Consider the following 20,507-nt stretch of genomic DNA (forward strand, 5'->3'; position numbering starts at 1 on the left):
TTTGCTGCGTGAAGAACTGGCTGGATGGCGGGGCTCAGAGAGTCCTAGTGCATCATGTTAAACCAGTTGGTGGCCATCCACCAGTGGCTCAGTCCCTAGGGCTCAGTTCTTGGCGACAGTTTTGTTCTAATGTTTTTACCAATGATCAGCATGAGGGGTTTGTACACCCTCAGTAAGTTCTCAGACAGTACCATGTTAGGTGGGAGTGATGATCTGCTTGAGGGTAGGACGGCTTTGCAGAGAGGTCTGGATAGATTATATCTATGGGGGCTGAGTTCAGTCACAAGACATTTAGCAAGAGAAACTGCCCTGTCCTGAACTTGGGTCATGACAACCCAATGCAGTGGTACAAGCTTGGAGAAGAGTGACTGGAAAGTTGCTTGGCAGAGAAGGACCTGGGGGTGGTGGTTGATAGGCAGCTGAACATGAGCCAGTAGCATGCCCAGGTGACCAAGAAGGCCAATGGGATCCTGGCCTGCGTTAGAAATAGTGTGGCCAGCAGAACTACAGAAGTGATTGTCCCATTATAGTGGTGAGACTACACCTCGAGTACTGTGTTCAGTTTTGGGCCGCTCACTACAAGAACGATGTTGAGTTGCTCAAGGGTGTGTGGAGAGGAGCAACAAAGCTGTTAAAAGGACTAGAAAATAAGGCTTATGAGGAGCAGCTGAGGGTACTGGGGTTATTCAGACTGGAGGAGGCTCTCTACAACTACCTGAAAGGAGGTTGCAGTGAGAACGGTGTTGGTGTCTTTTCTCAGTTGAGAAATGATAGGATGCGAGGAGATGGTCTTAGGTTGTGCCATTGGAGGTTTAGATTGGACATTAGGTAGAATTTCTTCACAGAGAGGGCAGTCAGTCATTGGAACAAGCTGCCCAGGGAAGTGGTGGGGTCACCATCCCTGGAGGTATTTGAGACGTGTGGACGTGGCACTAGGTTTAGTGATGGGACTCAGTAGATCAGGTTGATAGTTGGACTTGATTATCTCAAGGGTTTTTTCCAATCTAGATGATTCTATGAATCTCTATATTGTACAAAATATATTACATCATATAATTTACTATATTACAGTTCCTTGCATCTGATATAACAAACTGCCTAAATCAGCATTTGGATTACTGTAGTAGAGAACTTCACATCAAAGGGAGATAAGGCTATTTTTTTTTTTTTTTTTTGGAAGAAGAAAAGAGTAGAAGGGATATCTCTTGGAAGATGCTGAACTCTGGAAATTTCATGTATCATATCTGTTACTACTCAGTACTTTATAGTAATAATAGAATGTGAACCCATTTTCCTTGGTCTGTTTGTATATACAAGCTTGTGTTTTTCCCCTGAACTCGTCTTTAACTTTGCATGAAGAAAGAAAACTTTTAGTCCATGCCCAAAAATGCAACCCATACTCCTTTTTACATGACAGACTAATAGTTTCAATGTAAGAAATGGTTGCATCAGTGACCTTCTGTAGCATGAGAAGTGACCACTTACAGCGAGAAAACATTTCAGAGAGATGATTGCATAAATGGCAGTATCCAACTGAGATACGGTAAGGACAGAACATAATATACAAATGAATGCTTAACAACAATTAGTCTCTGGAGAGTAGAAAATACTAGTTGAAAGTGGAATTTGTAATTTTAAAAAAATAAATAAAGGGTAGATAATCTTGATGAAAAAGAGTTGTTTTAATTAAGGACAAGAGAATGGCAAATCACTGTTTTTGCAGATTATAGGATGATACAGTTGATAACGTAATTTAACTACTGTTCTTAGTTTTAATTTCAATGTTGTATACTGAATCATTGCTCTCACGTAAGGCTTAAAAATTTTAATGCTTTCATTAATACTTTTACTCATATAGTTCTGCTACTGTAATATATTTTTAAAAAATCTTAGAATGAGATATTTCTAAGCATGTGCAAATACGTGCTTAGTAGCAGTTATTTTTCAGTTAGATTATTGTTAGTGTAGAATTAATAGACCTTTACACTCCAAATTGGAGCTCAGTAATTTTTTACTGTTCAAGAAACACTTATCTATGAAATTATTTACTAGTGCATGCTGTTTATGGACTATTCATAAAATATCAGATGGATGTTGATTGCAGTCTACTCTTTATAGATTGAAGTGTAGTTTCAGATGTAGAAGGTGCTTCTTGGCTAAGAAATGTTTACTAATAATCAAAGTGTGAAATTAAAACTTCTACACAGAAATGTCTAGCAGTGTTTTTTTTACATGACTATTTATTACTACTCTTCAGAGATAAAGTGTTTTTTGATGAGCTTGTATTTTCTGTATGTTAACAATAATTCTTATTTAATCCTCTGCTGTGTTCCACTGCAGTACTGAGCAGTCTTATTTCACTGTCAACGTAGATAGATCTCTTTGCAGCATCCCAGTTTTCACTGGAAATAACTTTTTTTTTTTTTTAATGTAATTATAAATTACATCAGGGTAGATTGTTTTTAACAAGGTTCAAAAATAAGGTATAGATTTTAACATGTAGACTGCGCTATCATATTTTGAAGTATTTTAATACTATTTATAAGAAATTACAGCAGTAATACTGAAACTATTGATGATGCTCTAAGGGTGATATGGCCAGTTAGGTTGTGATGCGTATTGGAAACTTACTGGGCTGTTCTTGCATTAAAATACAAGTTCTGGCTTTAGTTTCTTTGTATGGGGCCTTCTTTTTTAACAGATGGTAGCAATGGATGATCCCAGAAGTACTTAACAAAAAAAAATGAATTCGTAATTCTGAAAGGTAAAAATGAATAAAATTCACTTGAAGTTTAAAAACTGAACAAGCATAATTCAGTTTGTCAAAACAGCTATTTCATCTAAAGGGAATACAGTTTGACCAGACTTGAATGGATCACCACTCCACGTTTGGGGTCAGTACATACTCCTGGTTAAATTAATGTTTACAGCTCTTTGACAAGATAGTCCTATTTTTATAATGATAAATGGTTTACTAATGACAATTCAGATTTACTTACATGCCTGAATGTGCTAGAATGCTTTCAATGTGTTCATCACTAAGGATCTCTCTTTTATTTCTAGCAAGACCTCATGACTTCTTTGATGCACAAACACTGGATGCTATAAGACATCGAGCCATCTGCTTTAACCTCTCAGCACATATAGAAAGTTTAGGAAAAGGCCACAGTGTTGTATTTCATAGTACTGTAAGTATTAAATTATGCATTGTTTGTTACCTGTGTCTCTGAAAAATCTAATGCTGTGTTCCTCTTAGTAATGCAGACTTTTAATCAGAAGTAAGTAATAGTGTGTATTTTACATTATTGATTTTCCCATTTCTATTAGTAAATTAAGTTTTTAAAAGTGGTGTTAGTAGTAGTTCTACATCACAAATTGAATAGCTTGCAACGTTTCCTGTCTGATACACTTCAGGAAATACCTGACAGCAAGTATGTTTGACAGAAAAAAATACAGTTAAATCTTCTAAATAAGAATGCAATTCAGATGGCATTTTCATGGTCATGAGTCACAGTGCTTATTTATCACAAGGAGTTCTCTAAAAGTAATTGTATAATTGAATATTTTAAGATGTTGATGTTAAATTTATGTTTACTCCTTTTTCAGTTTAAAAGATGTCATACTATATAAATATATTGTTGTTCTTTTCATTTTTTTTATTTACTAAACTTACACCCAAATGTCAGTGAAGTGCAGGGAGGCAAGTACCAGGTGGGGAAATGTTCTTCAGTCCTGTTTCCATAACCTTTTTTGTTAATTTCACCTACCTGTGGATAGGATTGACATCAGTGTTCATTTAGAAAAGTTCAAAAATAGGGAAAGAAGTTCTGAATTGGCATAGAGGGATCAGAATTTCAGAAACCTTAATACTTCATGTTTTCTTACTAAATTGAGAGATATTGCATATAAGAGGTAGAGACTCTTCTTTAAGAAGAAAACAATCAAAGGATGGGACAAAACAAGGGTCTTTATAAATTGCCAGACCAGTGTATGATTAACTGCAGTCCAAGGAAGGAATGCTGTGACTGCTCTCTTCTCAGCTATGGCTTAATCTTAACCAGTGATTCAAACTATTGAACTGTCACTCTCTTTCCATAAACAAAGTATGATTTTATGTGCATGAAACTTAGTTTCCTCCCATTCTGATGATTGTTAGAAATCTCTGTAGCCTGTGTTGGACATTTTTCCGAAAACATTACTGCTGAACTCCTGTGCATTGAGCACCAGCTGCAAATGGAGATTTAAAAGTGCCTTATTTTGTTGTTACTGAATTTAGGTCTTATTTTAGTTTTCCTGGCAAATGCAGAATTTAAAATTCTTTGAGAAAAGCAGATTGTCTTTCAATTCAAAGCTTGCTTTAATCTGAAAGGTTATACGGAGAGACTGTTCAGTTGTGGAAGCTCACCTCTGTCTGTTGTAATAATTCATAAGGAGATGGAATTAGAGGGAAGAATGTGCTCTAGAAGTGTTTCGAATTAATTTGGAGGAAGCAGTACAGACCCTTTTAGTTCATCCATGCTTGTGCCACTTAGGATGGTAGGGGGTTGATTAGATCTGAAGACTAGAAATTACTTACACCTCAGCTGTGGGGGAAGTTGTTTCAGTGGCAGAGCTGCTTTAAGATTCTGGCTATACAGTGCACTTTGCTACCCTATTAAGGTGCCGCTACAGTTGTGTGGAGCTGTGCTGACATCAGCTTTGCCGATGAAACTGCCTAAAATTTGCTTTAAAATTAAAAAAAAAAAAAAAAAAAGAAAAGAAAAAGAATAGAAGCAGTCTTATGGATGTACATTATTGTACTGAGCTAAAGGTCACCTCAGATGCAAACAGATTTTGCATAATTTATAAGCATTAGGAGATTAAATTTGAATGCTCACTGGTTAAATAATGTGGTATGGTTTGTGTGGTCTACCTTTAGATGAAGAAAAAATGTATAGTTATCAGGGGCATTAATTTGAAAGGTGAAAAATGTGAAGATCGCTGAAAACTGAGGTAATTGGTGTAAGTTTATTTTTTTAATGCAGCATAAGTATGTCAGCATAATGCAGTATTTTACAAGATAGATATACTGAAAATTTTCTAATGTAAAGAATTTCTATGCAGTCACTGTAGATAAATCAACCTTTTCTTGAACCCATTCTTTATAGACATGGAGAATTGTAAAACAGTCATAAAAGTGTTTTGCAGAAATGTTTTTGCTATCTACCTATGACTTCATTATGATTTTATTTTTATGATGAGCTTTTTTATTGGTATCAAATTCTTGCTATATTGATTCTCTGCACTGTCATGTGGAAAATGTCAAGCCATTTCCATTTAACCTAAAGAGCAGGTATAAAGCTGTTAAAGAATGTACCTTATAGGTTACCCCATCTTCTTTTTTCTTTTTTATGGATAGGCTTAATTCTCTAAAATATTTTTTAGAGATTTTAGTTCAGTGATCACATGCATTGATATTATTTACATACGTTCTGACATCTTAAAACTTCGAAACACAGAGAATGAAGATGCAAGAGGGTGAAATTTGTTTCTTTTTCCAGAAGAGGTCAGCAGAACTCCACTTCTCATTTGAGACAACTTTGCAGGTTTCCTCTACGGAGATGAATTCAAAATGAAGTTTCTTTTCCTTCCAGGGACAGTGCATGAAATTTAGATAACATAGTAATATATCAAATAAAACTGTATTGTGCATCTACAGGATGTTTTTTAATGTAAAACTTAAGTGGACTTAAAATTATTACTTTGTAGAGAACTTCGTAAAAAACTTCAGAGCAAGAAAAACAGTTACTGCAGACAATCTAGATATCTTCCATTTCAGTTGTAACTTTCACAGAGCTGATTGCAGCAGTGATTATTTTTGTCAAAATAGTGATTCTTTTCTTCAGTTGGCCATTTTTGTCTACATCATAGCTGTATTTCTGACTCTAGCCTGCCTAGGAAATGGTAAAATTCTCATTACGCTAATTATAGTTAAAGTAGTACATTTTATATCTTAAAAAACAAACAAACACAACTTTAAACTTGATGATTTCAAAATACATGTTGGAAGAAGCAATGACAGCTCTATATAAATATTTCTGTTGTCTCCTAACAGCAAACATGCTACTTTAATATTAAACAACACCAGAGTATTTAGCAAGGATAAGATAAGCCGATAATAGGGAGAAACAATCTGCAAAATTCACATTGGATGCAAGTGAGTCTGTGAAAGCATCCCTAACTCTATTTGTCATAGTTTGTGTTGTATATGATTAGCTCTTTTTTTCTGAAAAACAGCATTTTTTTATTTCCTGCAGTCAAAAGTTACTTTTTCCTCTCGTTAAGCTTCTTTGTGTGTATAATGTTGTTACTTTAGTCCCTTTTAGGCCTATTTTTGGGGGGGTTGGGGGCGAGGAGGAATGCAGAGTGTAAGTTTTTACAAACATCTCTTTTTTTCAGTCTGGTGATGGCAGTACTGAAGAGTCCTGAGTTTTTTTCTGAAAATGAGAAATTGTTAATGTCAGAGCTGTTAGTTTATCCATACTACTTGTTGTTCTTGGTGTTGGAGAATGTAGATGAGTGCAGATCCTGGGTAGTTTGCACAGGTTCTCTGTGAGGTTCTGGAATCACATGGTGTTACCCTGTAAATCCCAGTAGATGCAGCAGTCCCAGCTTTAACTAGTAATTAGGTGTAATATATATGTGGGGCTTGTTTATTCTGGTTGGTTTCCTGGCTCATATTCTTAAAATTTTAAATAGGATGAAAAGCGGTTTTTGGAGAATATTTCTTCTCTCTGACTGGGATATAGCTAGTTTACTATGTCCAAATAATATTTCACAAAGTCACCTGTAAACTTTTTAATATGATATCCATGATGCTTGTATTACATGAGAGAACATCTGCCTCTCCTTAAAACCTGAAGGTTAATTTGAAAATGAACATGACAGTACAGAAAAATGTATGGTTTTCAATGGAAAAGCTGGTGAGCTTTGTTTGCCCTGTAAAGTGAGCTATAACATTGTTTGGCTCAGGTGCTCCAATCTACAGCAAAGAAACTGAGTTTGCAGAATAAGAATCTAAGTTCTGGGCAAAGGCTAAAACTTAAAGTTGGAAAGGACTGGAGAACTGCTCTCTAAATCTTTATTTTAAAAAAAAAAGGTCAGGGTTTTCATCCCTGTTCCAAACTTAGCAAAACGATGTATCGAGTTATGGATATGGCTTGAGACTTGTGAGGAAAAATGGTTGCAATAGTCCAAATAGCTAAATTTAAGAACCTGATAATATTTTTAATGGAAAAGTTGATTAAATTTTGTCTAATTGGCAAAGATTACTGGAAAAATGATTTTTACTGACATTTATCTACCATATCCTATTATTACAGGCTCGTAGCATGGTTTGAGTTGGGAATTGAAAGATCATCTAATTCCAACCCCCCTGCCATGGGCAGGGACACCTCCCGCTAGACCAGCTTGCTCAAAGCCCCATCCAGCCTGGCCTTGAACACTTCCAAGGATGGGGCATCCACAACTTCTCTGGGCAACTTGTTCCAGTGCCTCACCACGCTCTGAGTGAAGAATTTCTTCCTTATATCTAATCTAAACCTACCCTCTTCTAGTTTAAAGCCATTACTCCATGCCCTATTACTGTACTCCCTAATAAAGAGTCCCTCGTCAGGGACTCTTCTGAATTCAAGAAACTCAGTGCCTCAACACTTCTCTCAGTTCATATCTGCTAGTATATTTATACCTTCAGATACCTCAAATGTATCTGTATTAATAATCTGGCTGTTAAATCCATGGGTACTTCTCTCTGGGCTTTATTTTTGTTGAGAAGATTGCTGCATAGTTGTAACAATACAGCTGGAAACAAATTTGTGAATTCCTTAAAATGTCATGACTACATTTAACTTACCAGAAGAGACTAAGTTTAATTTACCATGATACTCAGTTGTGGAGAATTACTTTGGTTGATGCAGTTTATGGACTTCAGTACTTTATGTTCCATATACTACATTTTTGTTTAGACTTTTTCATGAAGAATATTTGCCATCCTGCCGCATTTCTATGCTTTAAAAGTTCTCTAATGACTTTTTTTTTTTTTATCTACAGTGGCTGTGTGTAGAAACTTTGAAAGATCTAATAAATGTGCCTAGCAGAGCAAAAAGTAGGACTGATGTTAGAAGCAAATCAGAAAATCTGTGTGCCTAAACTGTATGGAGTATAGTAACATGTAGGAAAGGAGAAGCTAGGGGCAGATTAGTAGAAGTGGAAGCTTTTTGTGAAAGAAAAGTGGCTTTTCCTTGTTTTCCTGAATACCAGAATATTTTGGCTTTATCTTTCGAATGCTGTTTTTTGATAAATATATTTACACCTGAGTGAACAGATTAATTTTTTTATACTTTGTATATTTCTAACTTTAACTTTTGACTAAAGATTGGTGTTAAGCTTCAGGGTTATACCCCTGAAAACATTGTTCTTTGTGAGAGCATTTTACGTGCTTCTCTACTGTGAGCTAGTATGAGAAACTGTAAGAAAGGAGTTGTCATTTCTTAACTGGAACTTTTACCAGGGGAATGTGTATGTTCTGCTTAAATATTATGGATTGTCAACAGGTCTTTGACATGTCATTTGTACTTGTCATTCATATAACAGTAGTAGTAACATACACTCTACAGTATTAAGGTCCCTGTTATGTATGCGTTAAATACAGTATTAAGGTCCCTGTTATGTATGCATTAAACAATTTCTGTGAGCCTGTGAATTCTTCCAAGGAGCCTTTGCTTCATTCAGTGCTTGGCTTAGATGTTGAAAGGGAATGAATAAAGGTTACCTAGGAAGTTATACATATGATGGTTTCCAGATGTCAAAGCATTTATGAGAGAATATTTCCTTATGTCATACTAGAATTAAAATATAAGCTGCATTAATTTCTGATTTTCTATAGACATTTTGTGAAACAACATGAATGTATTCATAAAGGGCATTTGTGAACCTCATCTAAGAATGTATGCACCTTTTTTTTTAAGCTGCTACTCCAGAAGCTTTGAACCCTTTTAAAGATGACTGTGTATGCGTGTTTTTTTGTTTGTTTGTTTTTTTAAGGGACCACTTAGTAAGCAAATACTAAAACAAAATTTTAATGAAAACACCAAACCTTGCTAAGAACTGTTTTAATAGTGACATGTACATTCTACCTATGTGTAGAATTAATACAGCTGTTAAGAAGTAAAACAGTTTGCATTTTCTGAATGTCCAGTTGAACATGAATACTTAATTTGAGGAAGAAAAAGAGTGGATTTGATTTTAATTATGATTTATGTAACTATTATCAGGTAATAGCTAAAAGAAAAGAAGATTCTGGAAAAATAAAACTCTTGCTTCATTGGACACCAGAGGACATGTAAGTATATTACTAGTGATATGATAGGATTTAAACGGGGAAAGATTTACGGTGGGGTAAATGAACTGTCACTTAATTGTTATGCCTTTTTTATGTACTTCATTTTTTTTTGTTGTTTGTTTGTTTTAAGTAATTTGGAAGTTTAAAAAATAAGCAACCGTGTTGTACTTTTAATTGACTTTAGTTTAGCTACTGAGTCTTTAGATTCTGATACCAGTTGACGTAAACTTTAAGCTGTATTTTTTTAATGCATTTTGCCACTATGGGTATAAATAACAAAGTCTTCTAATTATCGAATGGGGGAATTCAGATTGGTTTTGCCAGCCACATACATGGGAAAATTTATCACTGAGACAGCTCTTTTGCCCATTGATTTGTCATGATCCTCAAATATTTTTAGGCACTGAAAAATTTCTAATCATCGGTCTAATGGTAGAACTACAAGAATCTTTGCATAGGTGCTACAATTTAACAGTGAAATAACCACAGTTCGTCATTCAGAGTGTCCATCTCATATTACTGCTTCTTTGGGTTTTCCCACTGAAGTTTGGAGTTTCCTTTCCACCATGTTTGTTTGCTTTTTCTCTTGTTTTTTCCACGTTCTGCCCTTTTCCAAGTAAGTTGCCACTTACTTAATGCAGAACACGAGTATTGCCCTCAGATAGTCTTGGGATATATGGAGTAGTAACTGAAATACTTTAAAATAATTTATCTACTTCATTGAAATAGCTGAGATCTACTTTCCTCCTCCTGACAGAGGAAAGAATTTGTATGTAAATATTATGATCTTTACTATATGGAACAGTAGAACAAATACTTGCTTTCCACTATGCTCTAGGAGAGCAGTAGGCAGAGTAGTTTTAGGACAGGCAGTATGAGAAGTAGTTCTAGCAAGTGTTGCATGATCCATGTTTTCCACAATTTTAAAGATAATTACTTTTTTTCTTTTAAAGATAAGTATAATTATAATAGTTTATTATTGGGTCCATACATCTGCACACAGGTAAAGTTACTGAGATACTAAGATTGCATTAAGATAATAGCTGCATTATTAGGTAGGATGCGCAGGTTTAGAGGTTCATTCTTAAAAGTAATGTTGTTCGTACCAGGAAAATATCTCTTAATTTGGCAGAACTCATTAGATAAGGATTTCTAAGTTTCAGATGAAATAGTCATAGTTTTTGCAATTAGAACTTAGAACAAAGGAATCTTTTTAGATTCAGTGCTGCCTTTTAAGTGATTGAGTGGGAAGGTGATGCAGAGCCTTAGTGTAATAAACTCTAACTTTTGCTTTGATGAAGTGGTTTAAATTACTCGGTTTTCTAGTGTCCCAGATTAGTCATGTGCAGTAGTATGAACTCAGCAATGCGAATCAATTATAACTTTAATCTGTAGAGCAATTAGGGTTGCTGGTAAGTTACCTGCAGCAGTGTTTGGCATTTTGGTGCAATTTTAAACTGTCTGTAGCTTTTTCAGCTCTCTGCAGCACTTGTAGACTACAAGTTTCAGTTAAACGTCTGAAAGAATAACTAAAATACTGTAGTAAAAAGTGTCATTCTTTGCTGCCTTTTAGGTCAGTTTGATAATACTGTATGTAACAGTATTTTGAGATTATTCTTGCTAAAATATTACAGATAAAGATTTATTTTAAGATAAAAGAAAAAGCATTATAAAACACCGAGAGCATGAAAAGTAAGTAATTAAGGACTTGTTTTTTAATACAGGGTTAAATGATTTTTTTGCTCATGCGAATAAATACAATGTTAGAATCTCTACATTGGAGAAGACTGTAATGTTAAGACATCCCTGATAGATGTAGAGCTGGTTGGTCAGTTCAAAGGGATAATGGCCTTTGTATTGATATTTCTTACATCTTGGTTGGGTTAGGTAGAGGCACTTCCTGCATGGAATGATGCGGTATTGAATTATTCATTAGATTCCATTTCATCTCGTTTATTACCGTTAGAAACAGCAAAAGCAAGATATCATGGCTTATGTCATCCATTTGTCTTACAAAAGGAACGTACTCACACTTTAGAAAAGTTGAATACGTTCATGATCGTTATTTTCCATCATGTTGAGCTGTTCATCAGCCTTTCAGATGGAGCCAGCAATAATGATTTCACCTTTTCATATGTGAGTCATTTTGAAACTGTTAAATTGCTCAAGGTTTTCTGTACATTAAGTATTTTTTCAGGAAAAGTAGATAGTCTTTAACCAGTTTCCTATCTCACTCCTTTATCACTTGGATTTTTTTCGGATCAGGGATTTATCCTGATTTTTTTTTTCCTTTTTCATTTTTTTGGGGGGGGGGGGGGGGGCACTACTTATTTTACTGAGTTTCTGTCTTTATATTTCCAATGGTCTTTAGCAAGGATTGGGCTTTTCTTCCAAGCACCAACAGATAAGACGAGGTGAAATGGCCTCAAGTTGCGCCAGTTGTTCAGGTCAGATATTAGGAGAAATTATTTTCTGAAACGGTTTTGCAGCATTGGAATAGGCTGCCTGGGGAAGTGGTTGAGTCACTATACCTGGAGGTCTTCCAGAAATGTGTAGATGTAGAACTTAGTAGCATGGTTTAGTGGTGGACTTCAGTACTAGGTTAAAGGTTGGATCTTAGAGGTCTTTTTCAGTCTGAATGATTCTATGATTCTATGTGAAAAGATTTACTTTTTTTTAAAATCATTTTGTATCTTCAGCATACAGTTTCTAATTAAATTGCTTTTGTAATGTTTCTTTTTTAAAAAGTTGATATCCGCTTTTTATAAAAAGTTTTTAGACATCTTTTCATGAGCCATATTAAATCTGAATAGATAGATACATTGCATCCTGTTTTTTTTTTTTCACCTTCATTTGAAAGGGGGAAATAGTATCACTGGAGAAACTCTTTTTCCTTCTGTGATAGAAGTTCTTTTAACCAAAAAATTGAATTTGAATTTTAACTTTCAATGCTAAAAAAAATAATTTCCAGAAGTCTGTAAAACTGCATATAGCTTTGGTTGGACAAAAAAAAAAAAAAAAAAAAAATGTTTAGATAGTTTTAGATGTTGTTCTTCTCAAATTGAAACTTGTTTCAGAATATTAGGGTTCTTAATTACAAACTTTTTCCCCAGCCTGAAATGATTTTTTTGCCCATGGGTAATAAAAATAAAAAAAAAATACTCATTTGTTTTTATTTTTATTTTAGAGATGGGAATTGGTTTTTTATAAGGCACTCATGACCTCTGTAAGCCCAGTGTCTCTCTTAACAACCTGACAATCCCAGCAGGGCCTTAAAAACTTAATTTGCTTTCCATAAGAAAAGCAATAATGCAATAAACAGATCAGAAGCAGACAGGTTTGGTTTCAAAGATTTAAAGAACAAAATATAGATCAATGTGTGAGTTAACCTCCAGCCCTCTTCCAGTGGTTTCATTGCAAGTGGCACTGAGGCAACGTGTAAAGACCAAGTTTTATTCTGTCTCACAATAAAAACTGTTACATAGCCAGAATACTTTATGGTGATTGCCTGAATTTCCTCAGAAGAGAATTGAAAAATTAACATCAGCTAAGTAGGAGCATTTTGACACTGAAAGCTTTGGCCTTGGAGGAAGCAAAATAGTGTGACTTGAAATTCAGTGGCTGAAGTTCTGGCCTTTACTTTCCTTTTATTTTCTTTGACAGCATCAGATCATTTGAAAACACTTTATTTTACTAGGTATGAAAGATCTGTTTAGTTCCTGCTACCATTTTCAAATTAAACCATTAAACTGGAGGTTGTAGTTTTACTGCAATACTGTTATCATTGTATGTTTGTTTTAATATTCTTCTGGATTAACCTAAATTCTGTTTAGCATCTTTTTCATGCTGAGAATTTGAAAGACTTTGAGGTATAATGTGTAAAGATTGGCTGTCTCTTCCTCGCTCCAGTGAAGGTGTTTTTTATCCAGTGAAATGTGGCGATTACGTTTAGAAACTTCATATGTACTAGTTTACCGCATAATTTTATGGTAAGAAAAACAGTTGATCTTTTTTGAATATTTTTATTTTATTTATTTATTCATAGTCTGCCTGATGTGTGGGTAAATGAAAGTGAGCGACATCAGTTAAAAACTAAAGTAGTTCATTTATCAAAACTACCAAAAGATACTGCCTTGCTTCTGGACCCTAACATATACAGGTAATGTCCTAATTTTGAAATTTTCTTTACTTAAGTATAGTCTTAAGCCTCACTTAACTTTTTGACGTTGGGAAATCAGGATTGTTAATGTATTATACACCAGAACAGGGAGCCTTAATCCTGTCAGCGTCCAGTAGTTAAGTTCTGAGGTCTTAAGTTGTTTCAGAATTAACTTCTTGAACTGAACTCTAGTTACTGAGAAACGGGGAATGTGTGTATTTACCAAGTGTATTTTACTTTTTTGTGCTTGGTGTACAGAAATTCTAGTAAAGGAGGTACATACAGTGGAATCCTGAAAGATCACTTCTGTTAAGATCACATACTGGTTTGTATACCAATTTTTTTAAAGTCCAAATTTATCTTTACATAATTTATACTCAGCTGTAATACATGCAGTATTACCTTGAAATCTGTACTTGTGTACAAGTACTGTTATTTTTTTAATACAAAATTCTTTGGAGGGGAACAGTACATATCACTTGTCTTTAAGCTACATTCACATTTGTGTTTTTAGGACTTGATTGGCTTCTAATCCATCGTTTCTAATAATTTCCTGATTTTCCCCCCTCTGTATTAATGTGCTCACATAATTGTCAGTACCCACAGTTGTATGTGTGTACAGTTTTTAAAGGTAATCTGAAATGCTTAATTCACTCTCAAGTTTTTGAAGATGCAAAGATATGTGTTTATAGGCTTATTTAAAAATGCATGAAAATGGCTGGGGAGGGAGAAAAAAGCCTCAACCAAAGTTCATCGTTTCTATGTTTGTTAACATCCAATGAACGAGTGTCTAAAGGAGTACCTAGAATGCTAATCTGAGGTTTTGATATGCAATAAGCCTTTCAGTTCACCTTTAATATTCAGTGTATTTCACTAATCAAATTAATGAAAGCTTGGTTTACAATATGAAAATAAATCATCATACTATGCGTGCTATCTTTTAAAATGTAAGTATTTAAAATACTTACTTTAGTGTATGAATTATTATTGTTAATCGTAAATCATACAAATGATACGAGGAAATTGGATTATGTATTATAAAACCACTTAAAACAGTGACTGTTTTATAATCTAATCTAGGTGTTAATTGCCTTTATATTGATTACCTTTGTAGAACTTGATATATTGGTTTGATTTGAAAAGAAAAAAATAACCTTTAAAAATAAAAATGATCTTTGGGATGAAGTCCATTGGGAAAAATGAACAACCCTTTCTCCCTCTTCTGAGTAAAATTAACGTCCCTACACATAATCTTTTACTAGATTTTTTTATCAGTATAGATCAGTATGTGATTAAAAAGAGCTTTGGGACCGACTGGGGGAGATCAAAGAAATAAAACTGAAGACCAAAATTTTTCATAGAGGAAAAAGTGGCTAGGAGAATTCAGTCACAGTTATTAATGACATGATAAAATGTTGACACTAATAGAAAGTTTGAAATCATCACCTGAAATATATGCTAATTAGGGATCTCATAGAATGGCTTTTAGTTGTAATCAAAATAAATGAAAATAGATTGTATATAGTCATGATTTCGTAATATACTCTAGCAGACTTGGATTTACAGCTCAGGGTCTTTTTGTAAAAAATATCTTATCTTCTTTTGCAGAACAATGCCCCAGAAGAGGTTGAAGAGGTAAAAACCAAGCAAGTGGGGACACCTGCAGTCTTAGTCACTGACAATGGATTTAGAAATAAAGTTGCACATTAGTCAAATCCCATCCTTTTTTTCTTTTTTTTAGATAAATATTTATGCTTAGTGTAAACATTCTGTGAATGAAGTTGATGCTTCCGTGGAATATATTAATATATTACTGTATATCCACATTTTCATGGAATGGTACAGTGGGAGACTGAGCAAACACTCTTCTGGCAACTTAGTGGAACAACTAAAAGGCTTTGCATGCTTGCTTCCTTAAGCTGCTTTTTTCTTTAGTGAATACAGTAGTTTATATTTGATGAAAAGAAAAAGTAACCATCACCATTTACTCACAATTCCCAGGAGAACTGTTAACAAGCTATTAGGCTTTTTGTCAATATTAACAAAATATAATATGCCAGACAATAAAACAGCTAGCAAGGGATTATCCTGTTACCCTTTCAGTATGGTGGATAGTAATCATTTGTCATTTGTAACCTCGTGTCCTTTCTCAGATCCATAAGATATGTTGAATTATAATGTTTAAAAAAAATGTTGATGGAATGCTTGTCTTTTCCACTCAACTACAAATACACATAGTACGGTTTAAAGATGTTAAGAGTGTTGCAGTATGTCTGATCCCCTTTTCAGGAGTAGTATAGTATGTTAATGAGATCTTCTCTTATGTGATCTGTATCAATGGACGGTTTTTGAAAAACCTCTACTTAGCAGTTAGTGTTACTGGTGTTTTATTTTACTTTTTTGTCCCTGTAGAACCCCCATTCACTTGTAAAGTATACTTTTTTTATTTGGCCTAATGTTTTCTAGATGTAAAGAAAATGGTATTTTTAAAAAAAAAAATCTAGAAAATCAATCCTTTATGCACCAAAGTTGGCTTTGAAAAGGAAAATAAAATTGTTTTCTTGCTTAATAAGCAAGAAGCCATGGATTTTTTTAACTGACAAATAGAGATGTGTCTAACCTGTTAGTCTTTGTATGGAGACAAAAATGTTGCATATAGATGATAGGACATTGCTTGTAAATATTTCAGCAGATTTGTAATATATTTTTATATTATGAAATGTACTGTAGATGTTTTTCTAGAGGCATGAAAGTTAAAATGTATATATTATGGTAGAAATAATATTGAAGGATATTGTAATTCACTAGTGCTGCCAGAAGAATTGTTTAAAAAAGCACCTTCCTTAACAATAAAAAAAAACTTCTTTTACATACCTAAGGGACTATATACTACTGTTAATATCTGTTGTAAGAACAAAAATACATTGAACATCCTTCCCAGAAATCTTAGAGGGATGAATAGTACCCATAATTAATTCATGGCGCTCCTTTCTAATAGTGAACAATAAGTTAGTTTTTTCCTTGCTATTGGAAGGAACTAATATGTAAAATTTGTATGGATATATGCAGTCAAACTGCAGAGTTAGTCCTCCTTATTGGGGAGGAATTTACTACAGTGAAACTAATAACCAGCAGTTTTTACACTAAATTTTTATTAAATAGAATAAATGTTAGAAGTAACCCTTTGGTTGCAAAAGTGAGCATATCCTAATGTAATACAAATGCGTTCCGCATTGGTACTGACACGAGAGTCTTGCTTAGCACCAATGGGTTAAAAATGTTACTTATATACATGAAAAAAAAGTCTTATCAAGCAAAATAAAGTGCAGATTAAAAGCACCACTAATATAAGATGTTCTGGAATGGTTGTTTAATAAGGGTATTACTCATAAAATCTGTAGTGATGTGACTTTATTTTTGGAAAAAAAATGCAGTGTTTTTTTTTTTTTTGCTTGAGCACTTCACCTACTGCTTTTTCTGTACCTATAAAGTAATCCGCAATCTTTGTTTCTTTTATGAATTTGTTATAAAATTGCCAAATAGAAGTGTTTCAGATATAGTTTGTATTTGTATTTTTTTAATTTTATTGCTTCATGAGTTTCTTGTAAGTCATTTATAATTGACAGATGATTGTAGACTTTGCCTGAGTATTTTTTCTAATAAAACAAAGCAAACAAACCTCATTAGCTTCAAAATTGTAAGATTTCAATGAAGTTTTCAAAGGTAAATGTAAGCATGTCACTGTCTCTTTTATTTTGCCCCTAAGTGGTGAAACACACTTAAATATTTAAATATCTGATGTTTTCATAATACAACTTCTCTCTTGGAGGGGAAAAAAATTAAAGGTTTAAAATCAAAACACCTAGGAACAAATAGATACGCTGGGATTAATTAACCTTGTCATAGTATCAAAAGGAAAGTGGATTTCTGGCAATTTTAACTTGAAGTCATCCAAGTGAATTAATAAAACCATTTTAACCATGTTTAAAAATTATTTATATTCTACAAATTATGTATGTAGGTGATGGTGTTTTGTTTCAACTGACAGTTACTTCTCTCTAAAGGTCTGCTTTCAGACCTTTTGCTTCAGACCTTTCTGCTTTTTTGCTTTGCCTCTGAATTCCAGCTTTGATAGAGTACCAGACAGATAGAACTGTCACAGTATGCCAGTAGAGATTTATTAGTTCTGAAAAAAAAAAATCTCTTTTCCTAACTTCTTTTCTTGAAAAGCGTTAATGAACTTGCTTTTTTTCCCTCCACCTTTTGAGTAGTTCTAGATACTTTATCTCTGGATATAACATCTAGAGGCTTCCTTCTGTCTTTCTCAGAAACTTTCCTTTGGGAATACATTTTCCAATTACCTAGAGAATGCATTTTCTCCCAGTTGGATTATTTATTTTCTTTGTAGAGAAATGCCATCCAGACAAACCTATAGTTATTTTACCCTTCATTGCAGTCTGTTTCCAGCCTGATACAATAAGTGTATAAATATTCCCATTTATATAGTTTTGGTCAGAGGTTCTGTATTCTTTAACATATTACAGAAGGTGAGTTAAGGAAAATTACTAATTTTACAGTTGAAGTTAAGTCATGGCAAACTATGCCGGAGTGTGTACCATGATGCTTAAGGGAACCGGACAAGTTCAGACTGGAAAAGAGAAGGCTTTGGGGGAACCTAACAGTGGTGTTCCAGTAGCTAAGGAGTTACCAAGAAGGTGGTGCTAGAACTACACAGCAGGAGGATGAGTCAATGGTCACAATTTGAAATAGAAGATCTTTTTTCAGTACGAGGAAGGTTAAGCATTAGAACACATTGCTTCCAAAGATCATGAAGTCTCTGTTCTTGGAGGTTTTCAAGTTCCAAGCAAAACCTTGAGCAACTTGGTCAGGATTCAGTGTTGTTAGTGTTGTGCAGAGTAGGAGATTAGATTAGAAGATTTCCAAAGGTACCTCTCAACATGAATAATTCTGTGCTTTGATGCAGAAATAAGCTTTCTCTTCCAGCCTACATTCTCAAGCAGACATGGCAGGCATCAGCTATGTTTAGATCATGTTAGCAAACAGTTCATATGTTCATAGATCATGGTTGGAGTTAAAGTTGTTTGATTTGGAAATTCATCAGCTATGGCAGTGACTTGGATCAGAGGCTTTAGTCTTCATTTGTTTTGGCATGCTACATGCTTGAACTACACTGGCACAGTTTTAAAGTAGATGCTGGTGCTTGGTGATGTGGAGCAAAAAATGACATGGGATGAAATGTTTACTCATTCACTGTTGGTTGACACCAGCAAGGATTTTCAGAAATCCCAACTGAGTTTGTGGATGTCTTAGGTCATCCTGGTTCTGAGACACCTTTAAAGACCAAGTGCCAAACCCAGCTCTCTGAAAATTACAGTTTCAGGGAGTTGAAGTGCACTCAAATAGCTATACCCAAAATTGCCAGTCCTTTTGGAATACGTTGGCTTGACTCTCAGAGTTTTCTAAAGATGAATAATGGGATTTTGAGTGAATTTTGGGAATGAAGAACTACTCTACTGCTTAAGTGGATGGAAATTCTTGTTTGGAATCAATAGATTGAGAGCAGCCTGGAGGAGGACTTGAGGGTGTTGGTTGATGAGAAGCCCAACATGAGCCTGTATGCAGAAATGTACGCCTGCATCCCAGAAAGCCAGCCATATCCTAGGCGGCATCAAAAGTGTGGCCAGCAGGTCAAGGGAGGTGATTCTCCCTCTCTACTCTGCTCTTGTTGTACTCCACCTGGAACAGTGCCTTAGGTCTGGGCCTCCCAGCACAAGAAGGATGTGGACCTGTTAGAGTGAGTTCAGAGAAAGACCATGAGACTGATCAAAGGGCTGGAGCACCTCTCCTATGAAGACAGGCTGAGGGAGTTGGGGTTATTAAGAGAAGGCTGGAGAGACCTCATAGCCTTCCAGTACCTAAAGGGGGCCTGCAGGAAAGCAGCAGAGGAACTCTGTCAGGGAGTGTAGTGATAGGACAAGGAGTAATGGCTTTAAGCTGAAAGAGGGTAGATTTAGATTAGATATAAGGAAGATTTTTTTTTTTCTGTGAGGGTGGTGAGCTACTCGAACAAATTGCCCAGAGAAGCTGTGGATGCCCCAACCCTGGAAGTGTTCAAAGCCAGGCTGGATGGGGCTTTGGGCAGTCTGGTCTGGTGGAAGGTTTCCCTGCCCGTGGCAGGGGGTTGGAACCAGATGGTCTTTAAATCATTCTGTAATTCCGTGAATACTTCCTAGCATTTGGGCATAGCGTTCAGCTGTTAGATTGATAATAGATCTCATTCTATCTACTAAATCACTTTTAAAACTGGGGCAGAAATGCATCGGCTGCATCTAAGTAGTTTCTCTGAAGTTACTGTGATTTTTAATGTTTTGGCTCAATTGCAGTATGTGCAACACTTGGTGCATTTTTCTTAAGTATACACCATAAAGTGATGATGTAAGTAGTTTCCAATTTAAATTACTAATTACATCTGGACTAATTTGTGGACAAAGAGGTTAGTTATGTTTAAATCTGCATTGTTTTTAATAAAAGGAATGTAAGTGGTTGATTCTGTACCTTACAGCTTTTTCATGCATAATGTGGATTGTTTATTGTAGAAAACCAGTCTTATTTCATGCTTCAGTCTGAAATTGATTTATCCTCACTTAATGCTTTTTTGCCTTGACATTTTTCACTGGCTTATGAACCTAATCACAAGTATTTCTCTTTTCACATTAATGTGTGACAAATGTAACAGGGAGAAAAAAAAAAGTCTCATTGGGAACATTTGCTTTTAAAAAAGCAGTGAGCTGTATCTATGGTTTCTTTCAGTCATTTTCTGTAAACCGTTAAAGTGGATGTTCTGTGAATGGTCCCTATATGCACATGGCTGTGAAAGTAAAATATGCAGTTTGATCCCTAAAACAATCTATTCTAAACAAAACATTTCAGCAGCAGAAGATGGTCTTG

The 20,507-nt window shown here is 34.7% G+C and overlaps 1 protein-coding gene across 3 annotated transcripts in view; it reads left to right on the plus strand.

Annotated features, from left to right (window-relative positions):
• Positions 1-17,221, plus strand: part of AEBP2 (AE binding protein 2) — a 55,491-nt gene extending 38,270 nt beyond the window's left edge. Inside the window, exons 5-9 of one of the 3 annotated variants that reach the window (XM_048048591.2) lie at positions 3,064-3,188; positions 9,312-9,379; positions 13,425-13,538; positions 13,797-13,863; positions 15,147-17,221. In XM_048048591.2, the coding sequence (XP_047904548.2) occupies positions 3,064-3,188; positions 9,312-9,379; positions 13,425-13,538; positions 13,797-13,851 (362 nt within the window). In that variant the 3' untranslated portion in view covers positions 13,852-13,863; positions 15,147-17,221. The other 2 variants (XM_048048592.2, XM_048048594.2) reach the window with 2 other exon arrangements.
• The last annotated feature ends 3,286 nt before the right edge of the window (positions 17,222-20,507 follow it).

Source organism: Anser cygnoides, chromosome 1 (assembly GCF_040182565.1).
Source record: "Anser cygnoides isolate HZ-2024a breed goose chromosome 1, Taihu_goose_T2T_genome, whole genome shotgun sequence".
NCBI lineage: Eukaryota > Metazoa > Chordata > Aves > Anseriformes > Anatidae > Anser > Anser cygnoides.